This window comes from Hyperolius riggenbachi, chromosome 6 (assembly GCF_040937935.1).
Source record: "Hyperolius riggenbachi isolate aHypRig1 chromosome 6, aHypRig1.pri, whole genome shotgun sequence".
NCBI lineage: Eukaryota > Metazoa > Chordata > Amphibia > Anura > Hyperoliidae > Hyperolius > Hyperolius riggenbachi.
In genome coordinates this window covers 167,560,884-167,575,871 of record NC_090651.1, presented here as the reverse complement: position 1 = coordinate 167,575,871, position 14,988 = coordinate 167,560,884, and the positions used below count along the sequence as shown (strand labels likewise).

The 14,988-nt window shown below is 42.7% G+C and overlaps 1 protein-coding gene across 11 annotated transcripts in view; it reads left to right on the top strand.

Moving 5' to 3' along the window:
- Nucleotides 1-14,988, top strand: part of RBFOX2 (RNA binding fox-1 homolog 2) — a 333,252-nt gene that overhangs the window by 274,863 nt on the left and 43,401 nt on the right. For 4 of the 11 annotated variants that reach the window (XM_068240196.1, XM_068240197.1, XM_068240192.1 and 1 more), the window contains one exon: nucleotides 7,408-7,450. The exons of 1 other annotated variant lie outside the window; for it this stretch is intronic. In XM_068240196.1, the coding sequence (XP_068096297.1) occupies nucleotides 7,408-7,450 (43 nt within the window). Of the gene's footprint in view, nucleotides 1-6,252; nucleotides 6,293-7,126; nucleotides 7,273-7,407; nucleotides 7,451-14,988 lie in introns of those variants that run through there. 6 more of the 11 variants (XM_068240201.1, XM_068240198.1, XM_068240199.1 and 3 more) reach the window with 3 other exon arrangements.

Genomic DNA, 14,988 nt, shown 5'->3' with positions numbered 1-14,988 from the left:
CCGCCTACACGCTCAGATTGCCCTCAGACCCCCCCTTATCAATTCGCCAGGGCATTTTTTACATCTGTCCTTCCCTGTAATAACCCACTGATCACCTGTCAATCACCTGTCAATCACCCCCTGTCACTGCCACCCATCAATCACCCCTGTCACTGCCACCCATCAATCAGCCCCTAACCTGCCCCTTGCGGGCAATCTGATCACCCACCCACACTAATAGATCGCCCGCAGATCCGACGTCCGATCACCTCCCAAGTGCAGTGTTCACATCTGTTCTCTACCCTAAACACCCACTAATTACCCATCAATCACCCCCTGTCACTGCTACCTATCAGATTAGACCCCTATCTGCCCCTAGGGCACTCAATCACCCGCCCACACCCTCAGAATGCCCTCAGACCCCAGCCCTGATCACCTCGCCAGTGCATTGCTTGCATCTATTCCCCCCTCTAATCACACCTTGAGACACCCATCAATCACCTCCTGTCACCCCCTAGCACACCTACCCATCAGATCAGGCCCTAATTTGCCCCGTGTGGGCTCCTGATCACTCGGCCAAACCCTCAGATCCCCCTCAGACCCCCTTCCGATCACCTCCCCAGTGCATTGATTGCATCTATTTTCCCCTCTAACCACCCCCTGAGACACCCATCAATCACCTCCTGTCACCCCCCCTAGCACTCCTATCCATCAGATCAGGCCCAATACAACCTGTCATCTAAAAGGCCACCCTGCTTATGACCGGTTCCACAAAATTCGCCCCCTCATACACCACCTGTCATCAAAATTTGCAGATGCTTATACCCCTGAACAGTCATTTTGAGACATTTGGTTTCCAGACTACTCACGGTTTTGGGCCCGTAAAATGCCAGGGCGGTATAGGAACCCCACAAGTGACCCCATTTTAGAAAAAGACACCCCAAGGTATTCTGTTAGGTGTATGACGAGTTCATAGAAGATTTTATTTTTTGTCAAAAGTTAGCGGAAATTGATTTTTATTGGGTTTTTTTCACAAAGTGTCAATTTTCACTAACTCTGACAAAAAATAAAATCTTCTATGAACTCGCCATACACCTAACGGAATACCTTGGGGTGTCTTCTTTCTAAAATGGGGTCACTTGTGGGATTCCTATACTGCCCTGGCATTTTAGGGGCCCTAAACCGCGAGGAGTAGTCTAGAAAACAAATGCCTCAAAATGACCCGTGAATAGGACGTTGGGCCCCTTAGCGCACCTAGGCTGCAAAAAAGTGTCACACATGTGGTACCGCCGTACTCAGGAAAAGTAGTATAATGTGTTTTGGGGTGTATTTTTACACATACCCATGCTGGGTGTGAGAAATTTCTATGTAAATGGTCAATTGTGTGTAAAACAAATCAAACAATTGTCATTTACAGAGATATTTCTCCCACTTAGCATGGGTATGTGTAAAAATACACCCCAAAACACATTATACTACTTCTCCTGAGTACGGCGGTACCACATGTGTGGCACTTTTTTACACCCTAAGTACGCTAAGGGGCCCAAAGTCCAATGAGTACCTTTAGGATTTCACAGGTCATTTTGCGACATTTGGTTTCAAGACTACTCCTCACGGTTTAGGGCCCCTAAAATGCCAGGGCAGTATAGTAACCCCACAAATGACCCCATTCTAGAAAGAAGACACCCAAAGGTATTCCGTTAGGAGTATGGTGAGTTCATAGAAGATTTTATTTTTTGTCAAAAGTTAGCGGAAAATTGATTTTTATTGTTTTTTTCACAAAGTGTCATTTTCCACTAACTTTTGACAAAAAATAAAATCTTCTATGAACTCACCATACTCCTAACGGAATACCTTGGGGTGTCTTCTTTCTAAAATGGGGTCATTTGTGGGGTTCCTATACTGAACTGGCATTTTAGGGGCCCTAAACCGTGAGGAGTAGTCTGGAAATCAAATTTCGCAAAATGACCTGTGAAATCCTAAAGGTACTCATTGGACTTTGGGCCCTTTAGCGCAGTTAGGGTGCAAAAAAGTGCCACACATGTGGTATTGCCATACTCGGGAGAAGTAGTACAATGTGTTTTGGGGTGTATTTTTACACATACCCATGCTGGGTGGGAGAAATACCTCTGTAAATGACAATCTTTTGATTTTTTTACACACAATTGTCCATTTACAGAGTTATTTCTCCCACCCAGCATGGGTATGTGTAAAAATACACCCCAAAACACATTGTACTACTTCTCCCGAGTACGGCGATACCACATGTGTGGCACTTTTTTGCACCCTAACTGCGCTAAAGGGCCCAAAGTCCAATGAGTACCTTTAGGATTTCACAGGTCATTTTGCGAAATTTGATTTCCAGACTACTCCTCACGGTTTAGGGCCCCTAAAATGCCAGTTCAGTATAGGAACCCCACAAATGACCCCATTTTAGAAAGAAGACACCCCAAGGTATTCCGTTAGGAGTATGGTGAGTTCATAGAAGATTTTATTTTTTGTCACAAGTTAGTGGAAAATGACACTTTGTGAAAAAAACAATAAAAATCAATTTTCCGCTAACTTTTGACAAAAAATAAAATCTTCTATGAACTCACCATACTCCTAACGGAATACCTTGGAGTGTCTTCTTTCTAAAATGGGGTCATTTGTGGGGTTCCTATACTGCCCTGGCATTTTAGGGGCCCTAAACCGTGAGGAGTAGTCTGGAAATCAAATTCCGCAAAATGACTTGTGAAATCCTAAAGGTACTCATTGGACTTTGGGCCCTTTAGCGCAGTTAGGGTGCAAAAAAGTGCCACACATGTGGTATCGCCGTACTCGGGAGAAGTAGAACAATGTGTTTTGGGGTGTATTTTTACACATACCCATGCTGGGTGGGAGAAATAACTCTGTAAATGGACAATTGTGTGTAAAAAAAATGAAAAAAATTGTCATTTACAGAGATATTTCTCCCACCCAGCATGGGTATGTGTAAAAATACACCCCAAAACACATTCTACTACTTCTCTTGAGTACGGCAATACCACATGTGTGGCACTTTTTTGCAGCCTAACTGCGCTAAGGGGCCCAAAGTCCAATGAGCACCTTTAGGCTTTACAGGGGTGCTTACAAATTAGCACCCCCCAAAATGCGAGGACAGTAAACACACCCCACAAATGACCCCATTTTGGAAAGTAGACACTTCAAGGTATTCAGAGAGGGGCATGGTGAGTCCGTGGCAGATTTCATTTTTTTTTGTCGCAAGTTAGAAGAAATGGATTCTTTTTTTTTTTTCTTTTTTTTTGTCACAAAGTGTCATTTTCCGCTTACTTGTGACAAAAAATAATATCTTCTATGAACTCACTATGCCTCTCAGTGAATACTTTGGGATGTCTTCTTTCCAAAATGGGGTCTTTTGGGGGGTATTTATACTATCCTGGAATTCTAGCCCCTCATGAAACATGACAGGGGGTCAGAAAAGTCACAGATGCTTGAAAATGGCAAAATTCACTTTTTGCACCATAGTTTGTAAACGCTATAACTTTTACCCAAACCAATAAATATACACTGAATGGTTTTTTTTTAATCAAAAACATGTTTGTCCACATTTTTCGCGCTGCATGTATACAGAAATTTTACTTTATTTGAAAATTGTCAGCACAGAAAGTTAAAAAAATCATTTTTTTGCCAAAATTCATGTCTTTTTTGATGAATATAATAAAAAGTAAAAATCGCAGGAGCAATCAAATAGCACCAAAAGAAAGCTTTATTAGTGACAAGAAAAGGAGCCAAAATTCATTTAGGTGGTAGGTTGTATGAGCGAGCAATAAACCGTGAAAGCTGCAGTGGTCTGAATGGAAAAAAAGTGGCCGGTCCTTAAGGGGTAGAAAGACTGTGGTCCTCAAGTGGTTAATATTGCTTCATATCAATTTTTATTTACTTGGCACTTCTAAGACCTATGTCCCTTTCCTTATTTTCCTTTACTTTTTTTTATATTCTAAGGAATCTCTGCAAACCTATTAACATATTGTAGAGGAATTTTATCCTGCCGTTCTTAACTTGACCTTCCGAGAAACCTGTAAATTAATGAAAAATCTGGACAAATGGCAATAGTGATGAGAATTGCAAACACAAGAAGCCCGCAACACGCCAGTGATTACACTACTGATTCATTTCTAGTAACTACTCTTAAAATATTTATCTAGTGCGTCCATCTGTCATGGCTGCATATAAACTCTTTTAGTCCCCTATACTTTCCTAGTGGTTTTGGGTCACCCTGAACTGCTTGGATATTTTGTTGTACTGGTCCAAGCCCTATCCCATAGAGCTATGTCAACCCCTGCCATGCACTGATGAGGACCAAAAGTCTGAAACGTGCCAACTGCGTGTGGGGTTTATGTGGCTCTGTAAAATTTTATCAGCTATAGGCTTGCTATACACCAGCGGTTCTGGGTGTAAGCCTGGCTTCAGGGACATAGAGCTAATTTGCATATTCAATAGTGATGCATTGTGGGTAACCACAGTTGCTCACTTAAAACTGAATTATTGCAAATACCTTCTGTTTTAAGAAGGCTGCGGGTGGTCCTTCTTCTGCTGCTGCAATGTCCAGGGTCCTGGCCGTCCTCCCCTCTGGCTGCGGGTGGTCCTTCTCCTGCCGCAATGTCCTGGCCCTGCTCCCCTCTGGCTGCAGGTGGTCCTTCTCCTGCCGCAATGTCATGGATCCTGGCCCTCCTCCCCTCTGGCTGCAGGTGGTCCTTCTTCTGCCGCGATGTCCAGGGTCCTGGCAGTCCTCCCCTCTAGCTGCTGGTGGTCCTTCTCCTGCCACAATGTCCTGGCCGACCTCCCCTCTGGCTGTGGGTAGTCCTTCTCCTGCCGCAATATCCAGTGCAGCACCACCGGGCCCTTCTAGTTGCATACACGCTGTTTACTAGCGGCGCACATGTGCCGGGGGTCATACTCCTGACCCCCTGATGACAGTAAATAAAAATACAAGAATACAAAATAATATCAAGATTGTTACTTGTTCTAATAATTAAATGTCCTATTTAGGAGAAATTTAGTTAAAATTCATTACTTCACCAGTTTGTAGCCATTCTGGTCTTTTTGATTTACAATTCTGTATTTGGGGAAAAAGTTAATGAAATGTTGACTGATGAGAAGCTTTTTAGGCACAAAATTTTAAACTTTTTTACATTTTCAGTTTTCAAATGCGAAGAAAAAGAAAGTTAGTGAAAAGGTTTTTCAACTAGTAATAATTAAAAAAAGAGAAAAAGGCATTCGTATGCTTATAAATGTGTCCCTATGTTTTCGGAAATGTATTCTTGCCGATCACAAATGTAACCAACCGCCATACCAGCCGCCAGTTTAGTTTCTTCAGGTTTTAGACCGTAGTAGGAATCGGCATTCTACAAAACATCCAGCCCAGGGCAAAAGGCAGAAGACAAGGAAATACTGCAGAAATGTAATTTTCATTTCATGAATTGAACTATGGAAATTCTTTTGAAGCCAATAACTTCTGTGGATTCTGACGTTTACATAAGCAAACTTGTAGACTGGTGTTTTAAATCCAGAGCAAAAAAAGTAAGACCTCTCTCCAGAGTTGGCTAATATTTTGGGAACAAGTATCCTGTGTGACTTGAGAGCTAGCTTACATGCCGACTAAGAAAAAGTCATATGATCATTACAGGAAGAGTAGAATTGAAGCACTCTGGAACGGAGTCAATATATGCAGCCAATTAAAGACTCCGTGTGCAATAATATCTGGTAGCTAGCTTAACCTGAAATAACAAGGCGTAATAGAAAGATATTTGTAATGCCTAAACTAAAAAGTGAAGTCTGCACGTTGCTCTTTAAAGCCCGCAAGTTTGTGACTGACTGCTCTCTTTCTTACTTTTTAATGTGTGTGTGTATATATATATATATATATATATATATATATTTGTAAAATCATGCAGCACAGTTGCTCTACAAGAGTAATCCTATAACCAAATCTGTCTCTGATTTTACTGTATAGCTGTAATGAAGAACAATCTAATTTGAAGTTAAGGGGGATGATGACAACATCTTGGTGTGCTAAAATATTTCTTCTCTTAGCATAGTTGCAATGATGCGGACTATTGTATTTAGAAAAGGGAATAAAGGGGTATTCATACATCTCTCTTGCCTGCTTATGATTTTTATGGCATGGTGCATGCAGCTGCTGTTAATAACCGGAATGTGTTTTTGTTTTTTTTTGTTTTGTTTTGTTTTTATTATCATTTTATCCCCCCCTTTCCTGGTGTGATTCTATAGTGTGCTATATCAGGATGGATTTTATGGCACTGAATTATATGTAAGTATGCAATAAACACCTTATATATATATAATATCTATATATAACCCCCCCAATTATATTTTGATATTCAATCAAGTCTAATCCAACCCTGCTTCCCACTTCTCGATTCCTCTTTGCCCGTGCAAGCCAGCCTTAATTCCCATCCATTTCAAATCCTTTATACCTCTTTATTTTTTTTTCTCTTTGATGTGCCTTAAAACATTTTTTTAATCCATTTTTATTTGTCTCATATGATTACCTAGTTTTGTTTGTCACATCAGTTGTGTTGTGTCTGGGAATGCAGGCATGCTGTTTTTAAACACACCGCTCTGGCCGTTGGAATGATAGAATTTTAGAGCAAGGTGGTGTCATTGTGGTGGCAGTGGATAGATCTTAGTTTACTTGGGGATGTTCAGTAATGCATGCAATGGTGTTGGTCGCCTCCCCGCTACCGTCAGATGCTCCGGCTCCAACCTAATTGTACTTATTGCAGGGTGAAGGGGGTGCTGTAATTATAATTTATTGTACAGGGCCAGATCAAAAATGTCAGCTCAAAATGACTGGGATAATCATGGCTTTTTTACAGATCCCTAGTAATCACATGTAGCCATTATTTTTTTTTTCTTCCTTTTAGCGAGTGACGCTCAGCCCTTACAATTATTTTTTTTCCCGCTCCATGGAGCCCACTGTTATTTTAATTTCTCCTCCCTGTATACCTTGCTTTCTTTCTGTGTCTGTTTCTTTCTCTCCTCTTCATGTTTTGTCTTTTCTTTATCTATTTGCCTCTACCGTTACGCTTTGCCTTCTTTTTCCCTGCTGTCTTTCTGATCTGTATGTTCCTCCTCATTCAAGGGTGAAGAGGGCTGTACAATGATGTTCCCAAACTATGTAAACAGCATGCTAAGACATACCGTAACATATGGTGTACAACAGGCTGGCTTGCTCCTTCCCAGTAATTGGGAATCCAAGAGGGGCATTGAGTGAATGGGAAGAGAGGGGTAGGGATTCATCTTTTTTCTAATCATTTTCTCTCCGCAGGCTTCTTGTGTTGATCATTTGCATCTTGATGTATCTTTTTGGTTCGTTATCCGCATCTGGGGTTTCAATATTGTTTTTGTTCTATTCTATTATAGACTAGTCTTACAGGAACCAATCTTAAATCCTAAGATACCTCAGGTAGGCGCCCTCCCACATGGCTCCCCACCCTGTTATTCCAAACAATCAGAGTGCAGATTGCTGTGAGCCAAGATTTATATTACTAACCCGTTATTAATGCCTTGTTGGAGAAGGGAACAGAGCCCATAATATTAAAAGGAAACCCTGGATTTAGAGCTGGACTTTCTTCTTGTATAGCTGCTATTTTTCTAATTGAATAAAGCAAAACATGGTTCTTTAATAGAACGTTCATGATATGGATGACAGGGTTGCAATGCTATTGAGTAGTACAAAAAAGTATTCAAATCTTAAGTCTTTTTATATCACATACATACATATATACATACACAAGGTTGTTTAAAAGAGATCTGTTCACAAATAAGCACTTGCAGTTTTTGAACATCCATGTGAAACTGATTTAAAGTGAACCTCCGGACTAAAAATCTACTCAGCAGAACTGAAAAGGCTTGGTGTTTCTTTAACAGTTTCACAGCATCAGAACTTTGTTTTTCTTACCAAAGCATCATTTTTAGCTGCATTTTTACCTAAGCTCCACCCATCAAAGAAAAAAAGCCCGGGCTTTTTTCCCCTGATGCTGTGCAGAGCATGATGGGATCTCCTATGTTGTTGTTCACGTTGCCTAGCAACTGAGGTGCTCAGGACACAGGACAGTTGGAACTGTGTCTCATGCTCCCTGTCACCTCCTTTCAACCAAAAAGATGGCTGCCATCATGAAATCAAACATTTGCCTGTTCTTTTAAAACAGTGTGGTTAAGAGATTATATTACCTATCTATTTTAATTAACATAACTAAAGTAACTTAATGACAGTAGGTTTGTTTAGGCTGGAGTTCCTCTTTAACAGTGATGTTTTACCTGGCTGAGATAACGGTTTGCTTAAACATTTAGGTGTACCTTGAAGTAAGCTGAGAAGCTTCTGTGCTGCGTTGTTAAAAAATATATCAAACAGTACATAGTGTGGGCTGTTGGGTGGGGCAGCAAGCATTTAATTACTAGCGATGGGCTTCCGAGTAGGAAGCCATTGGAATTCGTGATTAAAATGAGGCTTAATTGCCTCAGGTGTGTGGCTGGGAGAGAGGGGATTACTTACCCATAAGTCCGTTGTCTTATATGCGTTCCAAACGTCTTGCTTGCGTCCTGTTGGGCGCGTTGCAAAACTCACTACTGCACACTTACTCCTTCCGGCTTGAAGGAGGCAGTCCGCGGTAGTGAGTCTTGCAACGCGTCCAGTAGGACGTGTGCAAGACGTTTGGAACACATAGAAGACAACGGACTTATGGGTAAGTAACCCCCTCTCTCCCAGCCGCACACCTGAGGCAATTGAGCCTCATTTTAATCATGAATTCGAGTGACTTCATATTCTGAAGCCCATCGCTATTAATTACTTTTGAGGAGCTGATCCCTGGCCTCCCTCTGGGCTCCCCCTATGGGCTCCTCTTCTCTTTCAGCTGCAAACGCTAGAGATCAACAAGCCTACGGTGATATCGTGCTGGCCGCTGCAAGATAGATGTAGCCACATTGATGGCCTACATCTCCCAACATGCATTGCGGTGGCCTGGCCTTTGCCACCACAATGCACCCTATTGGTTACAGTTAAAGTGCACCTCTGGTGTAAATAAAAACGTTATAGGTACGCTAATGCTATAAAGTTATATTGCCCCAACATACTGTGTTAGACTAGACAGAGCTCCATATAAACCGGGTTGTGGCACGCAGCCTCACCCCCTTGCAAAAAAAAAAAAAAAAAAAAAGAACCCAGGGCTCTGCCTTTTCTCTATTTTCAGCACTAGAGGTAAAGGTTGAGGCCTTTTCTGTACAGTAAGGTCTGTATTTAAATTCTGAAGCACTACCCAGGTACAAAGCAGAAAAATAGGCTGCTGCCTCTTGACTTGAGGTACAGACCAGATTAGGCTCGGCTCAGGTGGCTGATAAAGACCATAGTAGTCAAAAATTTAGCTTGCACACTGGAGCCCTCTCCTCTGTTGCTTGCATGCCCGAACTTAAGCGACACCCAAGCAACCCCAAGAGCATTGTTCTCCCACTCGCCTTGCCCGCTGGAAGCAGCTCCTTTGCACACCATGCGTGATCACTCCTCATCCCTTTATAGCAACATAATTTATAACCACCCTATAGGCTAGCAACATGTCTGTACAGCCTTGGCCCAGGAGGGACTGAGTCAGATCCCTGCCAGGCATCAGTCCTTGTAAACATGTACCGGGCTTTAGCATTATTATGCTAAATAATATTCAGATAGAAAGAGGGCGGGGCATGGGCTAAGTTGTGTAAGTGGATTGCAGTTTGCAGATCTGGAAGTCTGTAGGAAGTACTAACATAAAAGTTCTTGGTTGTGTACTTTAAATGCACTTCCGCTGAGCGGATCGTTCAGAAAAGGTGTTATCAGTCTGCCGACAGACTGTACTGCTCTACTATCGCTGGAACGCCCGCCCAGCGGGAGGGTCTGACGGACCTGTCGCTCCTTATAGTAGTGCGTGTGTACGCACCTTTAGCCTCAGCGATCCAGTGCTGGAAGCCTCCGAATACTGGAGAGGTAAATATTTACCTACTGCAATCCAGCACCTGTGCAGTAGAGCAGACCCGATCGGGTTCGGCTATTTCCGCCTAACCCTGATCAGAAAGCCACTATTGCATCTGCGCTGGAGCCGGGGAAGGTAAATATTGCGGGCGCTATATGAAGGTGCTTAAAAACACTCAAAACAGTTGGAGCTGCCCCTTCTCTCTGTATGTATGACAATCTATCTCAGAAGGTGGCGCATACACAACTCAGGCTGCGAAGCAAAGTCTTTATAACAGTTCATATATTCTCAGTATAATCCACTTTATCTGCCAGTCGTGCAATCTTCTTCAGCTGTTCTCACTGTATCTTCCTACCACCTCCACCAACACCCTTGTGAGTACAACACTTACCGGACGTAGAGACCTCCACTCAGGTCTAGTAAAGCCTTGGGACACTTCTGGCCGTCCCCCACCACTCCAAAGTACGAGCAGTCACCTCCTTATCCTTCTACAGCAGATATGTTCCCGAGATTATGAACCTCAAAACAAATGCCTCACATAGCGTAAAACCATAAAAATGTATTCAATATAAAAAACGATTGCACTCACACGTTATCATCTTTTTGTAATAGCATAGAGTTTTGGGTACGGGCTCTCCCCTGTATAGCTGGGTCCCGTCTGGCACTAGTAGCTCCACGGCTGAGGAAAGAATGGTGTGCATCGCCACGCCCACGACAAGCCTAAGCACCGCTCGGTCACCCACGTGTGTTGTGGCTTTCACTTCCGCCTCCCAAGCCCCGCCTTACATGTTTCATCTTACGACTCATCTGAAGCCGTGGAACTACTAGTGCCAGCCGGGGCCCAGCTATACGGGGGAGAGCCCTTACCCAAAACTCTATGCTATTACAAAAAGAAGATAACTTGTGAGTGCAATAGTTTTTTATATTAAATACATTTTTATGGTTTTACGCTGTGTGAGGCATTTGTTTTGAGGTTTTTGATCTCTGGAACATATCTGCTGTAGAAGGATAAGGAGGTGACTGCTCGTGCTTTGGAGTGGTGGGGGACGGCCCGAAGTGTCCCAAGGCTTTACTAGACCTGAGTGGAGGTCCCTACGTCCGGTGAGTGTTGTACTCACAAGGGTGTTGGTGGAGGTGGTAGGAAGATACAGTGAGAACAGCTGAAGATTGCACGACTGGCAGATAAAGTGGATTATACTGAGAATATACAAACTGTTATGAAGACTTTGCTACTGAGCCACAGCTGACAGCCTTATTGGCTGTGGTTTTTGGGGGAGTTGGTGCTGGATCATTGAGGTTTAGGAGGCTGGGGGAAGCCTTACAAGGATCCAAAGGTTTCCCCTTCCCGAGTTAAGTATTCCCCCTGGGGAAGTTATTTTTCTTACAGATTATTTTTAAGCAGAACACCGTGCTCAACCAAGAACTAACTGGTTGTTTGGATGGTGATCATTCCAAAATTCATCCAAAATCTATAATACTGGGGATACACGGTACGTTTCTGTACCGTGCACCGAGCAGCTGATCCGGCCAGCTGATAATATTCAGCTGGTCCGATCAAGCTGCTCGACTCCATCCCTCCCCACTCCTGCCCGCTTGATCCCCGCCGGCGGACAATGGCAGGGAAACGAGCGGTAATCGATGAGCGGGGACGCGGCTGGGGTCGATCCGGCGGCTAATCGGCCGCCGGATCGACCCGTGTATTCCCAGCATAAAGTTTGTTTGTGTTTTAACATCAAAGGCCTGAAGTCCTGCACATGCATTGAAGCCATGAGTCGATAACGAGCAGGCAAAGAATTGCATACAAGGCTGTTGGGTCTATTTTACTTGCCCCATTCCAAGTTGGCAAAGCTGTGAAAATGTAATATTCTCCTTTTAAAAGTTGCTACTGTTAGAGCAGACAGACAACATAATCTGCCTGGTCTAATTTTATAGCAGACTTTGCTGTGCCTGAAACAAGCTGACAGATGTGACTCTAAGGACAGCCATATGATCAGCTGGAAAAAAAAGATTTGTTTTGTTTTTTCCAGAAAGGCCACATCAGCCAGATAACTCCTCTACAAATATCTCTGCACTGGTGGATGACATTAAAGCCCCTTTCCTGGAAATTTTATTTGAGCTGTTCAGTCCCATGGCTTTATTACCATTTATGATGGACTCTTTGATAAAATAAATAAAAAGCCATTTTGGTTGATATTACCCCAGCAGTGCACATGCATGTTTCTAGTCTTGTGGCCATTAGGCTGTAAGTTGTACCTGGTTCAGTGGTGTAACATTATTTGGGTAAAACTTTAGCTACCGGTAGTTTTAGGAGAAACTAACCAGATTAGAATGTATCAGATGCTTGTGAATCACAGGGAAAGTTTAGGCAAACCTTCACCGAGGCAAAAATGTAAAACATTGCCTCTCTTTATTTAAATTGCTACATGGGTGGTATTTTATTACAGTTCTTATGTTTTTTTGTTGTGAAGTGACTAATCTTATTAAAAGGAAATTAGTTTTCTTGAAGACAAATATTCCCTCCAGGTGAGCTAAATTCATGTCTATTTCAGTGTTTATAATAAGAAATATGGCAACCCTGTGTCACTGTGTCCATATCTCTATTTACTCTATATACAGTGTTTTGCAAAAGTATTCGGCCCCTTGAAGTTTTCCACATTTTGTCACATTACTGCCACAAACATGAATCAATTTTATTGGAATTCCATGTGAAAGGCCAATACAAGGTGGTGTACACGTGAGAAGTGGAACGAAAATCATACATGATTCCAAACATGTTTTACAAATAAATAACTGCATAGTGGGGTGTGCATAATTATTCAGCCCCCTTTGGTCTGAGTGCAGTCAGTTGCCCATAGACCTTGCCTGATGAGTGCTAATGACTAAATAGAGTGCACCTGTGTGTAATCTAATGTCAGTACAAATACAGCTGCTCTGTGACGGCCTCAGAGGTTGTCTAAGAGAATATTGGGAGCAACAACTCCATGAAGTCCAAAGAACACACCAGACAGGTCAGGAATAAAGTTATTGAGAAATTTACAGCAGGCTTAGGCTACAAAAAGATTTCCAAAGCCTTGAACAACCCGCGGAGCACTGTTTAAGCAATCATTCAGAAATGGAAGGAGTATGGCACAACTGTAAACCTACCAAGACAAGGCCATCCACCTAAACTCAGAGGCCGAACAAGGAGAGTGCTGATCAGAAATGCAGTCAAGAGGCCCATGGTGACTATGGACGAGTTGCAGAGATCTACAGCTCAGGTGGGGGAATCTGCCCTTTGGACAACTATTAGTCACGCACAGCACAAAGTTGGCCTTTATGGAAGAGTGGCAAGAAGAAAGCCATTGTTAACAGAAAAGCATAAGAAGTCCCGTTTGCATGTGGGAGTCACAGCAAACATGTGGAAGAAGGTGCTCTGGTCAGATGAGACCAAAATGGAACTTTTTGGCCAAAATGCAAAACGCTATGTGTGGCGGAAAACTAACACTGCACATCACTCTGAATCCACCATCCCCACTGTCAAATATGGTGGTGGCAACATCATGCTCTGGGGGTGCTTCTCTTCAGCGGGGACAGGGAAGCTAGTCAGAGTTGATGGGAAGATGGAGCCAAACACAGGGCAATCTTGGAAGAAAACCTCTTGGAGTCTGCAAAAGACTTGAGACTGGAGCGGAGGTTCACCTTCCAGCAGGACAACGACCCTAAACATAAAGCCAGGGCAACAATGGAATGGTTTAAAACAAAACCTATCTATGTGTTAGAATGGCCCAGTCAAAGTCCAGATCTAAATCCAATCGAGAATCTGTGGCAAGATCTGAAAACTGATGTTCACAAACTCTGTCCTTCTAATCTGACTGAGCTGGAGCTGTTTTGCAAAGAAGAATGGGCAAGGATTTCAGTCTCTAGATGTGCAAAGCTGGTAGAGACATACCCTAAAAGACTGGCAGCTGTAATTGCAGCAAAAGGTGGTTCTACAAAGTATTGACTCGGGGCTGAATAATTACGCACACCCCACTTTGCAGTTATTTATTTTTTTAAATGTCTGGAATCATGTATGATTTTCATTCCACTTCTCACGTGTACACCTCTTTGTATTGGTCTTTCATATGGAATTCCAATAAGATTTATCCATGTTTGTGGCAGTAATATGACAAAATGTGGAACATTTTCAAGGGGGCCGAATACTTTTGCAAACCACTGTAAACTTCTGAAAAAGGCAGGGGACCAGGGATAGATCAACTCTGAAAAATTAGTTTTGCAGTACTTTTTCATAGTTGTATAGAAAGTGTGCTTTTGGAAGTTAAAGAATATCTTGGTTAGATGCAGACTGAAATGGGAAGAAGTCATCACATTAAACTACAAAAGGCTTTGTTAATTTTATGCATTTTATGAAAATGGAGATTTCTTTTAATTCGTTCCCATAACCGCAAGTGAAATAAAATAACGGTGATGTTGTATGCACATTAAGGGCAATTTTAAAGTGTACCAGAGGCAAAAAAATTTAAAAAAAAGTTTATACATACCTGGGGCTTCTTTCAGCCCTATGTGTAAGGATCACTCCCACGCCACGGTCCTCCACTGACTGTAGCTCCGGTACAGAGTCCCGTAACTTCCTCCAGTCGCAGCCAGTCTGCGCAAGAGAAGTGCGCCTTCTACGTATCTCCATCGGATACGTAAGAGAGCACACTTCTGTTGCGCAGACTGGCCGTGACTGGAGAAAGTTACAGGACCTGGTACCGTAGCTGCAGACAGCGGAGGACGGCGTCGTGGGAGCAATCCATGTGCATGGGGCTGGAGGAAGCCCCCCAGGTATGTATAAACCTTTTTTTATTTTTTCATCTCTGGTTTCCTTTCAACTATAGAACTTTTAGTATGTTACTCAAGGGGAAAAATAATCATTTGAATCAGATTTATTCAGCAGTAATTGAAAATGGAACACAGGTGGCATGGAAGCAGAAATGACCTATCATAATTCAAATTTCTAGACTGGTTTTCTCACCCTTAAGCC